Below are 17,699 nucleotides of genomic sequence, written 5' to 3' on the forward strand. Positions count from 1 at the left end.
CTGTAATTTTATGTATATATAAAATAAAAATGTTTCTTTTTTGTTAATTTCAATGGTTTATATAAAATTTTTTTTTCTGTCATTTATATATTTTAATTATATGTTGCATATTTTTTTTTACTTATTTTATTCGATTTATTTAAATGTTAGAATGAGAAAATGATAAATTGCTCATTGATACCTAAGCAATAATTTCTAAATTTTCTAAATATAAATTTTAATTTGTTATTTTCAGTGTGTCATTAAATCTGTGACTGGATTATAACATCTCAAACACAGTACAAGGGAATTTGTTTTCTCAATTAATCTCATTATATTTCTAAGATAGTCTAAATATGTACAAATTAAATTACAAAATATTTACTCTGTAATTTTTTTCTCTTATTCCTAATTTTTAAGCATTTTGTGATTGCATTTTATCAAGTTCAACAACATCAAGTTATTACTTAACTAAACATTTTTCTCATTATATTATTAAGGTTAAATATAACATTTAAGTATAAATAGTATACTTAATGAACCGATACCAAGTGAGTAATTCCATTCACATAATTAATAATTAATTTTATGATATTGAGCGGACCATTAAATTATAATAATAATTTAGTTCATATTAATTTAATTATTTTCTTAACACATATAGATTACATAATATATATTATAAATGTTAATCCTCAATTGTTTTTTTTATATATTTGTTATCATTGCTTAATGTTATAAACAACCCTTTACTTTAAGGTAGATTTCTATTATCGTTCATACTTATTTTAACATTGTATTTCAAAAAAATAAAATTCTTCTTGTGTAATGTTATGGTATATATTATATTTATAATAATATAGTTTTATACCAGCAATAAAATAAGCACATACTACTGGACCTATTTATTTTAATTATTACTACTAATTACTACTCTGCATGTATGTAATTTGAGTATAAAAATTCAAGTGGTGTAAATAGGTATTTAATTGTAAACTTAATAAATTATTATTATTTACACTACTGATTTCAAAAATAATGCAGCCAAAATACATTAACATTGCTATTATTTTTTGCATGAACATTAACAGGTAGTTATACAGAAACGGCCTAACATATCTCATTCAAAACAATCTCCTCAAAAACCATCTCTTCCCAAAAAACCACCGCCATTAAAATCCTCTTTCCAGTCACCAAAACACATACATTTCCAGGATATTCCTTATAATAACCCTCATCCTCCTCTACGAACAGTCGTTGTGGAACGACCAAAACCTATTCAAGTAGAAATGATGCCTTATGTTACCAAAGTGAATACGTTGCCAGCCGACCAGTTTTATGTTCCAGACTTCACAGACGTTGAAAGTAGCTCATCCTTGGAAACTGCACAGTCCCTAGAACTACCTCCTGTAAACTATTCCACACACCCGTCCACTCCTCATTGGTTGGAAATATATAATGATACCCCGTCACTTTTGACATATTACAATGAAGTTAATCCCTGTGAGGTACGATCTTCTTTATACTGTGTAGAAATTATTTATCAGTATCTTATACTTTATAATAGCAATAATTTTAGCTTTTAGAATAATTTATTAAAGCTCTATATATTTATCATAGTTTAATATACATAAATACATAAATAATAAATTTAGTTGTTAGTATGAGACTAATTTATATCATAGTATAATATTTATAACATGTAAAAATTATAGCAAAATGCTGGTGTCAAAGCTTCAGTTAGTGATAAAAAGAAGTTTTTTGAAAAAGCTATGGAAGAACACCACAATCCTAGTCCAAAACCTGGTTAGTAAATTAAAATTTTATTGATTGAATAACAATTTAATTTATGCTATATTATTTTATGATATTCTGTTATAGAAAGAGTATTTAGTTTTCTAAGCCAGGATGAAGTAGAAAAAATGAAACAAGAAGAAGGTATTAATTATATCTAAGAATACAATATTAACATACTATGTTTTTATTTTGTTGATTTACACATTTTATGAATGATTTATAGAGCAAAAAATGGGTACATTAATGAAGCAAAGATTAAATCAACATGAACAATTTATTGAAGAAGATGATGAAGATGATAATGATGGTGGTGCTTTGATTTTTGAAAACACACAGTATGCTAATAAACTTTTGTTTATTGTTAAAGGAAATTAATTATGATTTATATTTTAGAAGTATTGAGTTGCCTAGAAATGTCAATACTAATACTTGTGTACGTACAGCTAAAGCTGAGAAGCGTATGAAAGAAAGACTAAGTCAAGAGGTATACCTTAATAAAAAAATTTAAAAATAAGATAGATTTAATCATAAACATAATCATAATACACATTATGCACTTATTTTTTTAAAGGGAATTGTTGAACCTAATGAAAATAACAAAGAGCTTTCTCCTTCTGAACAACGTTCACTTAATGCTGAAAAAAAAGCTGCATGGCGACAAGCCCGATTAAAGTCTTTAGAACAAGTAATATATTATATTATATGCTTAACTAGCTGAATATTTACTATTTTTTCATATTATTTAAGGATGCTTTACAAGCTCAAATAGTAATAAAAGAATTGAGCGAGATAAGTGAAAGTAAATCAACAAATGGTGGTGATGCAGATAGTGATGAAATATTAGACATCCAATCAAAAGAATGTACAGACAATAAAACACTGGAGGTAATTAAATTTAAAAAAAATAAAGTTCAGAACATAATAATATAATGATAAGGTGTTATAACTCATCTCATTGCTTTTTAATTTTATCTAACATTAAGCTTCATGATATCCAATGGGGGAAAAGAGGATTCATAATGTTATTTCTTATTTATATATAATATATATAACACATTTTTTTTTTTATGGCATAATATTATTAACTGCTGTTTTGTTATTTTTAACTCTAAACATTAACTAGCTTGTTATTTTTTTTTATTTTTTTTTTTCTGTAATCATTTATATTATTAATCCATTATGTTTCCCAAATATTTTTATTTAAATAAACAACTGTTACTATTTAACATGTATTATACTATATATATAAACATAATAATAAACTCTAATAAACATACATGATATAAATATCAAAACTAATTGGCCTTTGGTGGCGGCTATAATTAGTGCTTGCGGCCGACCAGCGAGGACTTTCCTCGCCTGCGCCTGCGTGAATCCCCTGTCCAGACCAAGGTGTCGGAACGCGAGACAGTCGTCGGGGAGAGTGTTTCTCTACGGACCGAGCAGTATGTTGACCACATTTCCGGTCAACTGAAAGTCAGAACTGTCGAAATTATTGAAAAAGTCATTGAAAAAGAGGTACCTAAAGACCGTACACAATCAAGTACCTAGTACTTACCTCGTTTCTGAATTTCGCACCAACTTCTGTTCTCTGTACCTACACAATTGAATTCTTGTTTACAGTTTTATAAATTTATATATTATATTATACCTTTTCATAGCATGATGCATGGTTGACACTTAGACACGAGTCAAACAAGTCAAAATAATAACACGTCTTTTCCTCGTCTATATTAGTTATTTTTAAAGTCAATATTTTTATTCCACACAGTATTTTTGCATGTAAGTAGTATAATCTTCTAAAAAGAAAATTTCACAAATATAGTTAGTAGATGATGTATCTTAAAAATAATCGTGATTTGTTAATGTGTATCAACTATTTTTGTATACATTAAGGTGGAGACAACTAAAGAGAAAATAGTGTCTCTCGAATTGAGTACTCCCGAATCAGAAATACCCGAAATACCAATTGAAGAGGCTGCTGAAGAAGAAGATATATCATTAGAGAAGAAACAGTCCAATCCTTCTGGAAAAAAAAGACGCCGAAAGCGTACTAAATCTACAGATAAGCAAACATCATAGTAATAAATTAATCATCATCAAAAAAAAAAAATCATTTATAAAATGTTAGCAGCTAATCTTTAATTATATATTTACTTATATAATGAATAATCATCCCTCATTCCTATTAAATATTTTATAGTATTACTAGGCGTAACAAATTGTGATCACTATTAATTATTATTATTATATAAATATTTATTTTATTTTCCATTCTTATATTATATTCAAATAACAAAAAACCATCTACATTTCATTATGGACCAATTTTTTACATTTACTATATTTTTAGCTGTTTAGTGATGAGAATTCCAGTTTGTTTTTTAACTGTTGGCACACCTTATCATCAAGTATAAACCAATTGTTTATAATAAAACTTTTATTTTTTTATATAATATTTATGAATAAATAAGACAGTATTTGTAATTTTTAAGGAAAAAAATTTACGATAAACTATTATTATTTTATATATTATATTACAGTATTTTTAATTGAAGGACCTTATCATTTTGTAATTATTAAATATCTTTATATGAATTAAAATAATTTAACAATAATATATAATATACCGACCATATTTGTTGTTACTCGATTTTTATATGAATTATTGCCAATATAATATTCTTTATGAACATGCATCATAATAGTGAATATTGTGTTAACGCAACAACTGCTTCATTTACTCATATGTTTGATGTATGACTAAGTGTAAAATAACATAGTATGATGTATTTTATAGTAAAATTCAAACACAGGGCTTATTCTGAGGATTTTTTCAACTGCGTAAAGTGACAATCAAGAATAATAGACCTTATTATATTGCAAAAATGAGATAGAAGAATTAATATTCATTAAATTGACTAAATTTAGTGTAAAAGAAACAATCTGTAGACAATAGTCAATAACGAGTTTCATTATAATGTATAATGTACCTACCTACATTGTATTTTTTTTACTTTAATCCATCATATAATTTACTTTTAAACATTTTTAAATTTTTGGGCAAATAAATGTGAACGTTTGATGAGATGATCGATACAAATTAAACTATAATAAATTTAATTATGTTTTCTTATTATTTATAACTTATATATGCAGGGTCGTATTCAATATAAATTTGTTTAATGATTCACTATAATTTAATGAACCCACTCAGTCTACTAAATCATGATGCTCACTATTAAGTAATCATTTAACAATTCAGTGATTATTCATTGACCTAACACTCCTAAAAACGTATATACAAAATATTAAATAAAGTATTTACCTATCCACTTTTTTAGTTTCAAAAATAATTTTTTTTAAATAAGTAATATCTTTATTGTATATATTAAATCTATGTAAATAAATGTGAAAATGGAAATATACATCACACATTTTCTATGTTACTAGGTACTCATCTGATATCTTGATTTTTTTTTTTTATCGAAAGAGTATGTTTTTGATTCCATAAGTTAATGAAAAATCGAGTTATTAATTTTTTAATTAATCGGCAAATTCGCATATTAAGGTACTCTTTTTTTCATTCGTGTTACCAATTATAAGTTATTATTAATTAGCATTTTGGTAAATAGTTGATTTAGTTTAACTGTACAAAACTTTTTCGTTATTTTTTGTTCACGCAATTGAAACTTTAGAGTTGTTGGTTTTTAGTCCATAATCAATGACGGACTGGCCCCGGTGGAAAGTGAAAGAAATCCACCGTGGCCGCTATCGTGAGAGGCCCCTTTATCATCGTCTACTTTTCATTAAAAAAAATTTATAATTGATTGTTAAATTAACAATCATAGACAATAACACAGAATCCTATATATATATATATGATATCAATAATATCATGATATTATCATTTTGAATTGAGTTATAGTTATATAATATTACAACTTTAAAATGTTCATAATTCACGCCGATGAATTTATGTGCTAAAACAAAATTGTATTTGATATAAAAAAAAAGAAGGACTAAATGTAGAGATCTTTAAAAATGTACGTAATGGCTGTAAAATTGACCATAATCAAACGCGTGGCAAACGGCACATTTTTTTAACATACGAAAAAGATTTTTTAGGCCGCTCAAATCTTCTCTGCCTAGGCCGTAGTACTCCCAGTCTGCCCCTGTTCAGAATAAAAAACAAATCAAATTTGGATCGTTCAACAAAAAAAAAGAAAAAATAATTTTTTTAAATGTTGAAATGCTGGTATTTAATGGTTAAAAAATTCAGCGATGAACAGGACAGTTATCATCTATACACTATAGGTACACTAAATAAGAAAACCAAATTTAACATGGATGCACTGTACGAGCAACGATCGAAGTTCATAGGGGTAGTTATTACTTTATAATAATTATATAAAAATAAGTAGCAACTAGCAATCTTACATTGTAAGTGCTATATTACAACCATTATAATGATAAATATACAACTTTATTAATATAAAAGCATATAGGTATTTTATATCTTGCTGATTAGGAGACATGCATGTTATTTATATTGTGATACCACTGCAGCTACAATGCTCGTGTTATAAACTTTTCTGCGCTACGATAGATTCCAATTGAACCTAAATAATAAACGTTATACATTAAAAATTACAATATATTTTAACCATATAATAATAAGTAGTTACTAGTAGGTAATAGGTAGTAGGTACTACATTTATACAAATAAATAAGAATATTTGTAATTTATAAATTTTGTGATTTTGAAACTTAAAATACATAGGTATAAAAAAAAATTGTAATCATTTTATACAAATATAAGAATAACATGTATGGGATATCAAAAATGTTGACCAATCAAATAGTATGATTTTTATTAACATTAATAGAAAAAATCGAAAATTTTTCATGTCTATAGTCAAAAAACTCAAAATATTTTGAAAAATAAACCAAAATAGGTACATAGAAAGGGCTGCATACAAATTGCGTCCCAAAATACAAAAATATACATCGCGATATCCTAGTTGCGTCCTCGATTTTCTCGCGACATGTAGGAGTTGCGTCCTGGTTAATAATTGATTTATAGGTTAATAATATACAAATTATTCTTCCCATTTTTACAGAAAGAGGACTGTCATCATTTGTATAAATGGAGTGGTTAAAAATTGTAATTACATATTATAAATTATTTATTGTTTTAAATGTATAAGGTTGTTGATTTTATAAAATGGTATGGTTAAAAATTGTAATTATATATATATATATATTATTTATGTATTGGTAAATTTTTATTTGCCAATTTTTTTACGAAGTCAAGACGTCTTATATTTTTGTTTCCAAACTCAGTCAGTTTTTTTAATAAATTCTTCTCTTTGTTTGCTTCTTAAATTAGAACTTTGCATTTTAATATAAATGTCAGTTTGAACATTTTTCAATACTTTAACAAATTGAAAAAATTTAGGATACGATGAATATAAGATCCCACTTAATTTTGAATGAAACGATTCGCATGGGTTGGGTGGTACGCATTAACGAATTTGAAAACTTGGCTCATACTGACGGTTGAAATTTACTTTCCAGGGAAATATAATTTTTTTCAAAATAATTAAAAAAATTATCAACTCTTTCATCTTTAGGTTTTATAGCCATTAGGTCTTCATAAAAACAATTATTAACCTTATCAGGTTTTAAAAATGAAAGACCGAAGAATTATTTCAAGATTTTCCATTGCAAAGTTAAATAAAACTATGATGAATTGTCGTACAAATGGAATGTCAAAGTATGACTAATGCTGACATGAACAAAATCAATTTCCAATAATAAATTGTAAGGTGGTGTTTACAGATAAGATACCAATAATCGAGATTATTTACGAGTTTATCACAAAACATTATTCTCACTCTCATTTGTTAAAAAACCCATGGACGCAACTATAGTATATATCGTGAGAAAACCGGGGACGCAACTCGGATATGTTGTGACAAAACTGCGGACGCAACTTGGACAAAATATTATTTAGGGACGCTATTCGAATCTCGAATGCGCCGATAGAAAGTGATGATATAAACTGTGAAAAATTCAAGTTTTTTGTGGTTAAAACAAAATAAAGAAATCCAATTAGTCGAAAATTACGAAGGTATAACGTAAAATTTAATGTTTTACCTTAACTTTTTGTTTATTTTATCTGATTACAAAAAAAATTGGAAATTTTTCATTTTGACCTTTCCAAAAATATAAAGAAGATCAGAGGCGGATTTTAGGGGGCCCGGAGGGCCTCGCCCCCTCCCCCCCTCCATTGCCATAAGTTAGGTTTTATTAATTCAATAGTGTTAATTTTTAATTTTTACAATTTTATCTTTTATATTGTTTCGCTCAAACACATTATAGATATAAGAAAATCTACCAAACACATTACTTTTATTATGCGGGTATAAAGGCGATTCGCACACACACCGCCTATTTTTGCCGTGTAACTTTCCCACCAGCCATTGCTACCTTATCTTAATTTATTTTTCACACGATTCTAATAAAGATTTTTAATCCATTTAAAATTTTAGTAATTTCACGATCGTCGTTGTAATTCGTACTGTTGTCTGTAGTTTTCGTTTGTAGTTTCGTGTTCAATTATTGTTCTGTTTTAAAATGTCATAAAAGCGACAAAGTGAAATAAACTTTTTTTTTAAAAAGTTTAAAACAAGTGACGAAAATAATCCATCTCCAAGTGAAGGTATAGAAAATGTAAGCGTGTTACCACCAGAGTCAGAGCCAGCTGCATTTTCTGATTCGTATGTAGTCGATTTTAACAGTCAATATGATATTACATTTGCTATTGAAGAAAATGTAAATTTAAAAATTCGAAACAAACCAAATATGCTTTACAAATTTTTAAAATAAACGTGATCACCTAGACAAAATTATATTTTCCCTGCATGTAAGTATAAATAAAAAAGGTCATAAAAGAAAATTGAATGGCTAATAAGCACAGCTGGTTAGCTTATTGTCGTAATAGGGAAGGAGCGTTTTGTAAAGTATGTGTACTTTTTGGGCCCAAGTTTGGCGGGATTGGAGGACAAAGATTTGGGGTTTTAAAAGAAATTCCTATGATAAAATACAAAGATGCTTTACAAGATTTTAAGATGCATATGGAAAGAGATTATCATAAAACAGCAATTGTGCGGTCTTTAGAATTTATAAAATGTTTTGAAGGCAAACAAAAAACAATAGAAATTCAACTTGATGACCAAATAAATGAAACTGTGAAATAAAATAAAAAGAGGTTAATTCCTATAATTAAAACAATTATTTTCCTTGGTCGTTATAATATACCTTTAAGGAGGCATAGAGACGATGTTAATTTATAAAATCTGATTTCAAATAATGAGTTGTTTGAAAATGAATTAAATAACCAAGCAAAAAATAATTTTAATATTGGAATATTTAAAGAATTATTGATGTTCAGAATAGACACGGGTGATACAGATCTTCGCAATCACTTAGAATCGGCTCCAAAAAATGCAACATTTGTTAGTAAAACTATTAAAAATAATTTGATCGATATATGTGGCTCGATTATTACAGAAAAATTAATAAAAGAGGTGAATGAATGTAAATTTTTTTCAATTTTATGTGATGAAACTTCCGATTTATCACACATTGAGCAAATGAGTTTATCGATTAGATATGTTGATTTAAAATTATGCTCGATAAAAGAACATTTAATTTGCTTTGTTCCTATTTATGAATGTACTGGTGAAAAATTAGCAAATACAATCACCCAAAAATTTAAAAAAATTGGTTTAAATTTGGAATTTTTACGAGGTCATGGATATGACGGTGGTGCAAATATGTCTGGTAAATTCTGCGGAGTTCAAGCTAGAATCTATAATTTGCAACCAAAGGCAACATACACTTGTGCATCACACCGCCTAAATTTAACGTTATTAAAAACATGTAATGTATTATCTATAAAAAAATTATTTTCTACAGTTAAAGAAGTATCTAATTTTGTTCGTGATTCTCCCAAAAAAGTTGATTTATTTAAAAAAAATAATAATAATTAAAATTTTGCCTTCATCAAAATCAGTTTTACTAGTAAAGCTGTGTGAAACTAGATGAGTAAAATCTCACAAGGCAATTATTCGGTTTTCTGATATGCTAATACCTATTGTACAATTTTTGGAAGACATGACATTTAATACAGATAGAAATGTACTATCAAAATGTAACGGACTTCTTAATTCAATATTAACTTTTGAATTTATTTTGCCTTATAAGTAGCAGTAGAAATATTGTCCTTGACTTTGCCAATATCTCGTAAATTACAAGACCCGGGTTTGGATTTGACTAAATGTATTGAAACCAAACGGACTGTACTAGATGTTCTTAAAAACAAAAGACAAAATGCAACATTTAATAACATTTTTAATCGAGCCGTATCAAAAGCCGAAAATTTAAATATTGAAGTTAAAACACCACGAATATGCAAACGACAAATAAATCGATCAAATAACATTACTTCAAGTCCTGAAGAATATTTTAAAATTACGGTATACTACACAGTTTTGGATAATTTCATAACATCTATTCAATCCATGTATTTGACAACCAAAATTCAATATTATTTAAAATCCAACAGCTGATATCTTATTATTTACACAATAAATCTGAAGACATATTATAGTAGGTGCCACTTTTTATGAAGCAGATTTGCCCGGATCCATAGACGAATTTAAAGGTAAAAACAATTATTATGATTAATCACTATTAACTTTTTGAAATATATTATAAATGCATAATTACAATTTACAGGTGAAATCGTATTGTGGCAGCTGCATTGGACTCAACAACTAGTAAAAAAGGCAAAAATAAATACAGCCATAGACGTATTCGAAGAAACTGAAGATGGGTATTTTCCAAACATTCGTCAACTTTTACTAATTTTAGCAATATTACCAGTAACAACTTCGACAAGTGAGCGGTCTTTCTCAACGCTAAAACGCATAAAAACATACTTAAGAACAATAATGGGGGAAAACCGTTTAAACGAGTTAGCTTTGCTTAATATCCATAAACAAATTGATGTAGAACCTGAAAGAGTACTAGATATATTTTCAAAATCTAATCTTAAGAAATTACAATTATCTTTACCTTTATAAATTTCTTACAATATTATTATAATTTAAATATAATCTTTAACTAATAAAAAAATACACATTTAAAATTATTGTTTATTTGTATGTGTTTGTTAATTACTGAAAAAATTTAATTTAAGATTTGCGTTTTGGATTATGCCCCCCCCCAAAAAAAAAAAATTAAATCCTGGATCCGCTACTGAAGAAGATCTAATTTTCTATCAAAAATTCAAAAACTATTTTTCAGTTGAAAATCTAAGAATTTTATGGAGTACATATAGACACAAAAAAATACACATCATTATTTAGAAAATACATTCATCCTTCGATCAAAATCTAAAAATCTATGGTTCGAAAACTTCGATCAAAGGTTTTTGCTATGTTGCCATCTTTTCAAGTGCTAAAATGAACTGGCCGTCGAGTTATAGATACCTACTTTTACCAGTTGGTTGGCTCTTTTCAGACCGTCCAACTCTTCGATTTGACGTTTAATGACCGCGTTACGCTCTTCAGCAGCGTCTCGATCAATTTTCTCTGTCATCATAATGATTTCCATCAGCTCGTCCTCTAAACTTTTGTTTTCAGACCTCAAATATTCCGCACTCTTCAATAAATCAAACTTTTTATGTTCCCGCTAAAACAAAAAAAAATCAAATTAAACCTTAAATTTTCTTAGAAAACACCCAAAATTGAAAATACAATAATAATATAAAGTAATATTATTGATACAAATTAATGCTCGCATACTTAAAATATAAGCATAAACAATATTGGTTATGTTGGGGACCCCAACTTAGGGTACACCTTATACACACATACTAATGTCAGCACTATAGTCTAATATAGACAATTAATTTAGCTGATTTTTTGAAACTACCTGTAATTTCATAACTATGTTTAAATATTGAATACAATATTTAATTTAATTTAGGAAATTCTTAAGCATTCATTGTATGTAATAGCTCAATGACTGCATGTAAAATTCCAATTAAATAATACGGTAAAATACGAATCCACGAGGGTGAGCATTTCCAAAATTCTCAAAAAATCATTTTTTAATTAACAATTAAATCAACATTATCTATTTAAGCACAATTCATTTGCACAAGCATTTGAAGTTCAAATTCAAACAAAATTACATAGATATCCAAACTGAATAACGCATTATTACAATTTATAATACAATGATATATTTAAATGTAACATTTTCGACAAAAATTAATTTCACCAAGATAGTCTGTTACTAATAGTAAATAGTATAAATTATTTTACCTAATAGCTATGTTGAAAAACTTGACATAAAAATATACTATACACAAAGTGATATACTGATATAAGTTGATAAACTGCCTCCACTCTGAATCGTGTTTTTCGTAAATAATTAATAATGATAATCGATATAAGTACACCATGTCACCATATTGAATTCAAATTTAACACATTGGTTTCTCGACACTTACCGAAGCCAGTGCAGAACTGCAGTCTGCAGTACCAACCTTTCCTACTTTATTCAATATTAAATATGGGTAATAACTTAGAAATAAACAAAATTTTGAATTTAAATAAACTTATTGATATTATTCAGTAAAATTCTGATGGGATGTTAATTTTATACTTTCGACGAAGTATACGAATTTAAAATTAATAGCTGCTTCATTGTTAAACATTGATGTGTAGATTCACATTCACATAATAGTTATTAGTAATTACATTAAAAATAACTATGTTCATACACTACAGTCTACAGCATGCACTAATGTACTTACCGCAGTTTGCAGTTAGTTGTGTATATATAGATTTAGTTTACAGATAGCTCAATATTAGTCAATAATCAATATTATTAATAATAATAATAATTAATATTTAAGTTCATAAATTATTATATTATAACAATATATTCAGCTAACTTGATGATAGGTATTTGTTTTGATTGCGTACTATAAGTAACACTTGCCTGTAATGACTTTCGAATCCCGTGAGCTAATGCACTCTCGTACACTTCTTTATAGCCATTTATGGTCATCTGGAGTTCATCGCGAATTCGGATCAACATATAACCCCGTTCCGTACAGTTTAACGTCACTTGTCTTATGACTTCGTCTGTATAAACATGTGGTTTGAATGAGAAGTAAGTTATAAGTTATAGCCAAGCTATTACAAAATAAATTCACATATCAAAAATTCAATAATTAATCCAAAAATAATAATTGTTGTTAACTTAATCGTTCTAATTTAATATATTGCCGACAATAAATTTTTTGCAAAAAAATATTAAAATTAATGTATGTGAATAGTGTGATTATATATTTTTATTTTAATCTATGTCTATAGGTAGAAGAAATATAGGATTATTATTCTTCTGAATTTACTATACACTATTAATGCCAGGTTTCGTGAACAGTTAGATCAATTAATTTTTTTAAATAAATTTAATGATTAAATGAAAATTAATGGACCAACCACACGGTTAGATAGTTAAACTACTTAAACTTACTAAAACATTGACTGTATATTTCGTGTTTGATCGGGCAAAGTCCCACCTCTTTAGTGTTGTATTCTTTTAAATATGTATCAAATTTCTCAACAAGATTTTTCACATCACGGTTAGTAGCCGGTTGTATAGATATTTTTTGAGAAAATATTTTACCATCAATTTCCCATTCCCTTGGTGATAGTATACTATTCAAAACTTCTGTACAATTATGATGTATAGCTTCAAACGCATAGTCTCCACAGTCCATTGAACGAACATTGTTTTCTACAGAATATTGATTCTATAAAGAAATAATGTTTTTTAATAGGTAACTATACAATATAATTTGAATATTTTCCAATTTTTTTTAATGTTGTACCTAAACATTTGATTTTTAAAATTCTAATAAAAATAAATTGTGCATAAGTATTTTAAATAATTTTACATATCTATAAGAAAAATATAAGATCTTCTTATTTGGGTTCTTTTAACACATTTTCAAGAATTTTATCCAACAAATAATGTTTTACCAATATTTATATACATAATTACTAAGTAAATGGAAATTCTCAATTTCTATAGTATAGACCAGCCGCGGTTGCGGTTTCCAAACTGCATAATAAATAATTTATCGTTATCAATGAATATTCTTTTGTTCTGTCTTTCATGAAATTCACAGCAAGGGACACCGCGGCTGAATTTGGTCTAAAAAAGGCACCACTCAAAAAAAGTTTGGGAACCGCTGGTATAGACTATAGACACTATACTATAATACTATATAACTAAGCAAGTTAAAAATTAAAAAAGAGTCAAAATTCAAAATATTTTGAAAATTATACTATGTATAAAAATGTGATGAAAATTTTAAGTATCCTACGGTTATTTGTTTTTTAGTTACACAAAAAAATCAAAATTGATGTTATTGGAACTGGGTTTGTATAACAATTCCCGTTTTTTCTTAATTTTTGTTTAGTTTTTTTCCGGTGATTTTTAACTAGAATTTTTTAATTTTTACCTCTTTTAAGTACAAACTAAATTAAATTTACTATCCAAATGACCAAAACCACCTCCAAAGTTTAAAATCAAAATATTTATTCAACTACCTACTTATCATTTATAGACTCAAAAAAACAAATTTTAAAGTCGATACATTCATATTTTCACTCAGAATCTGAAATTAGAAAAATTCGTAAAATAGATACGAAATAATATAAAACTAAACTCCATTATTTTAGTTTTTAAAATATAAAAATACTATATATTTTATTATAAGCCTACTTCTATTTTTTGCCAAAATTCTGAAAAAATTTTTACTCAAACGTTTGCTTCCGTATATTGCAGAAAACCACATCATTCCCAATTATCAATTTGAATTTCGCAGTTCCCAGTGTTCCCACTCAACTATACAAGTCCATAGAGTCGTCGATATCTATATCTGACGCTTTAGAGAAAAAAATTTTCTGTACAAGGGCATTTCTCGACATCTCTCAGGCGTTTGATAGGATCTGGCACGACGGCCTCCTCTATAAATTAAAAAAATTTCTTCATCCCACTTACTTTCTCGTTATTAAATCATATCTCTCCGATCGCAAATTTCAAGTTTGTGTCGGTAATGCCTTTTTTCAATAGCCAATATTTCTGCGGGTGTCCCTCAAGGTGGTATTCTCTCTCCCATCCTGTACAATATATATGCCTCTGACTAACCAACCTCTCCTAACACAATATGGTTGCAGATTACGCGGACGACAAAGCCATACTCTCTATTCATTCTGACCCTTTCTTAGCAATTCAAAATCTCCAATCTCATCTCACCCTTATAGAAGATTGGTACACCAACTGGAGATTTAAAATTAATCAATCCAAATCTATTCACTCGACGTTCACCCCAGACTTGCCCCTTGCGATGATGTCTTCATTTATGGGACCCAAATCCCATGTGCTCAGAATACAAAATATCTTGGTTTAACCCTTGATAAAAGGCTGATCTGGGCCCAGCATATTAAATCAAAAAGATTAAACTTAAACCAACGATTACATCTTTTAAAAAATCTAATTTATAATAACAAATTTACGCATACTAGTACTAAACTACTTATTTATAAACCCTTACTCAAACCCATGTGGACATATGGACTGCAACTATGGGGAAACGCAAAAAAGTCTAATATTAACAAAATTCAAACTTTTCAAAATATAGCGCTTCGAAAATTATTAAATGCTCCTTTCTACGTATCTAATCACTCTATTCATTCTGATCTAAAAATACCACTAGTGCACGACGAAGCTAAAATATATTATAAACGTTTTCACCATCGCTTGTTATTTCACCCCAATCCGCTTGCTAGAAATCTCTCTACCCCAACAATACCCGGTAATCCTCCAAGAAGGTTAAAACGTAAATAGTGCCGTAATTTGCTCGTCTGATTTACTTGTTATACAAAACACGTTCTAATATAAAAATAAAATATATATATAATATATATTCTACCAAATGATAGTGTTACTAATGGATGGCTGCTTTCCTCAAACGTACCATGTTCCTTCTATGTATAAATTATTGTAAATTGTTTTTTAATATTTACTTGTTTCAATCTTTATATATATTTTTCTTGTATCATATTTACTTATTGTGCCTTAAGTACAGATTGTAAATTTCTTATAGAAAAAAAAAATATATATTTTATTATTATTAAATACGAGCGTCAAACTTTAAACTGAAACTTATGCAATGATGAGTATAAATAATATATTATGTTGTTTCAGATAATACATACAATTTGTTTTTACGTCTTAATCCTTCCCATTTCTCACGCTTTTGGGCATCACTAATTATATTTTATGGTCAATATTTGAGAATTTCAACATATTTAAATATGACACGTGAAATTTAAATTTTTCCGAATTTTTGGGTACTTTGTTAAATAATGTGCGCGGCTAAATCAATTGTTTTGTATTAGATAGGTACCTATTGTTAGTTTAGTAGATAAAGACGTTAAATAAATATCGAAAGTTAAACTATCGTTTCCTTTCATTTGCGCGTCTCTTGAAAAAACGGGGGTCATTCAACACAGTGGAGTACTGGAGTAGCCAGGATATTTTTTTCGGTGGGGGGAGGCTGATAAAATACAATTTTAAGATTTTTGTATCGATTTACATAGACCATAAAAAATTTAAATAATTTTTAAATTTTCTTAATATTTTTTTTTGGGGAGGGGGCTGCAATCTCCTCAGCTCTCCGACTACGTCATTGATTCAATAAAATTGAATTGTTATTTTTGGTTACTTTTTACAGTTTTTAGGGCATTTAAACCCAGACTCTAATTATCACTAAATATAAGTAAACCTACAGGTAAATAAATTGATTAACTATTATAAACTGGAGATTTTTTTCTGCAATTCAAGTTATGAATATTTATAAGCTGTATGTAGTACTCGGTAATCAATATGTGAATTATGTACACATAATAGTCAAATTTCTTTGACAAAAAGTTTCTATTGTTTGTAAATTGGGCGCAAATGAGTTCTAAAAATGTGCATGAATGAGTTATAGTCAGGTCGATCAATTATATAGTATGTACTGTAGGTAGGTACCTATATATATTTATACTATGAATATAATATAATTATTTTATGTATAGCATACAATATACATTAGTAATTACTGATAAGTGAAAAGTGAATACATATTATAACATTTAGTCATAAACTTATAAAGTTTTAGATAAATAAATCAAACATACATAATAATATAATATAATGCCTAAGTATTATCATTGATTATAAATACCTTAGGTACTAGTATTTATAATCAATGGTACCTATTATGTTAGAAATAATATCTTTACGTTTGAAATCAACGAAAATACATTTTTATTGTATATAATTATATTGAAATGAGGAAATATATTATACAATACTTGTTTAGTCCGTGATGGCAATGTTAACATAGGTTTGGTGGCTATTAATTTTGGATTATCGAACTGCACCAAATTTATTTCTGATGGAAGTACTCTTTCAATAGTACTCATTTTCATTACCAGCAGTTTCTACCAAGATATAAAGAACCTACATTACACAGGAATACGATAAAAATAAATAATAGATGCATATAGTATGATAAATCTACCTATCTATCACCTTAAGTACAAGGTACCTTGTAGCCAGGAAAGTATTATTTTCAGTTTTATATAATAGCAATAATTTGTTTAATTTAATTTGTATTTTATATAAATATCATACAATCTGTGCAAATATTGAAATATAGTATAAACAAAAATATAGCTTATTATTTTTACAAACTAAATAAATATTTTATAGAA

General features: G+C 27.4%; 2 protein-coding genes across 2 annotated transcripts in view; one reads left to right on the forward strand and one right to left on the reverse strand.

Moving 5' to 3' along the window:
• Positions 1–4,231, forward strand: part of LOC113553861 (protein lap4-like) — a 29,915-nt gene extending 25,684 nt beyond the window's left edge. The window contains 9 exon segments of the mRNA XM_026957414.1: positions 1,071–1,487; positions 1,695–1,785; positions 1,861–1,917; positions 2,000–2,111; positions 2,170–2,260; positions 2,348–2,461; positions 2,524–2,661; positions 3,103–3,294; positions 3,673–4,231. Coding sequence (XP_026813215.1) covers positions 1,071–1,487; positions 1,695–1,785; positions 1,861–1,917; positions 2,000–2,111; positions 2,170–2,260; positions 2,348–2,461; positions 2,524–2,661; positions 3,103–3,294; positions 3,673–3,858 — 1,398 coding nt within the window. The 3' untranslated portion in view covers positions 3,859–4,231.
• Positions 4,232–6,286: 2,055 nt separating this feature from the next.
• Positions 6,287–17,408, reverse strand: LOC113554701 (33 kDa inner dynein arm light chain, axonemal-like). The gene is made up of 5 exons (XM_026958655.1): positions 17,298–17,408; positions 13,402–13,681; positions 12,862–13,007; positions 11,344–11,541; positions 6,287–6,398 (listed from the first exon to the last, which is right to left on the reverse strand). Exons 1-5 carry the CDS (start codon positions 17,406–17,408, stop codon positions 6,360–6,362), a joined length of 774 nt encoding a protein of 257 aa, XP_026814456.1. The 3' UTR covers positions 6,287–6,359.
• Between the last annotated feature and the right edge of the window lie 291 nt (positions 17,409–17,699).

Source organism: Rhopalosiphum maidis, chromosome 2 (genome assembly GCF_003676215.2).
Source record: "Rhopalosiphum maidis isolate BTI-1 chromosome 2, ASM367621v3, whole genome shotgun sequence".
Taxonomy (NCBI): domain Eukaryota; kingdom Metazoa; phylum Arthropoda; class Insecta; order Hemiptera; family Aphididae; genus Rhopalosiphum; species Rhopalosiphum maidis.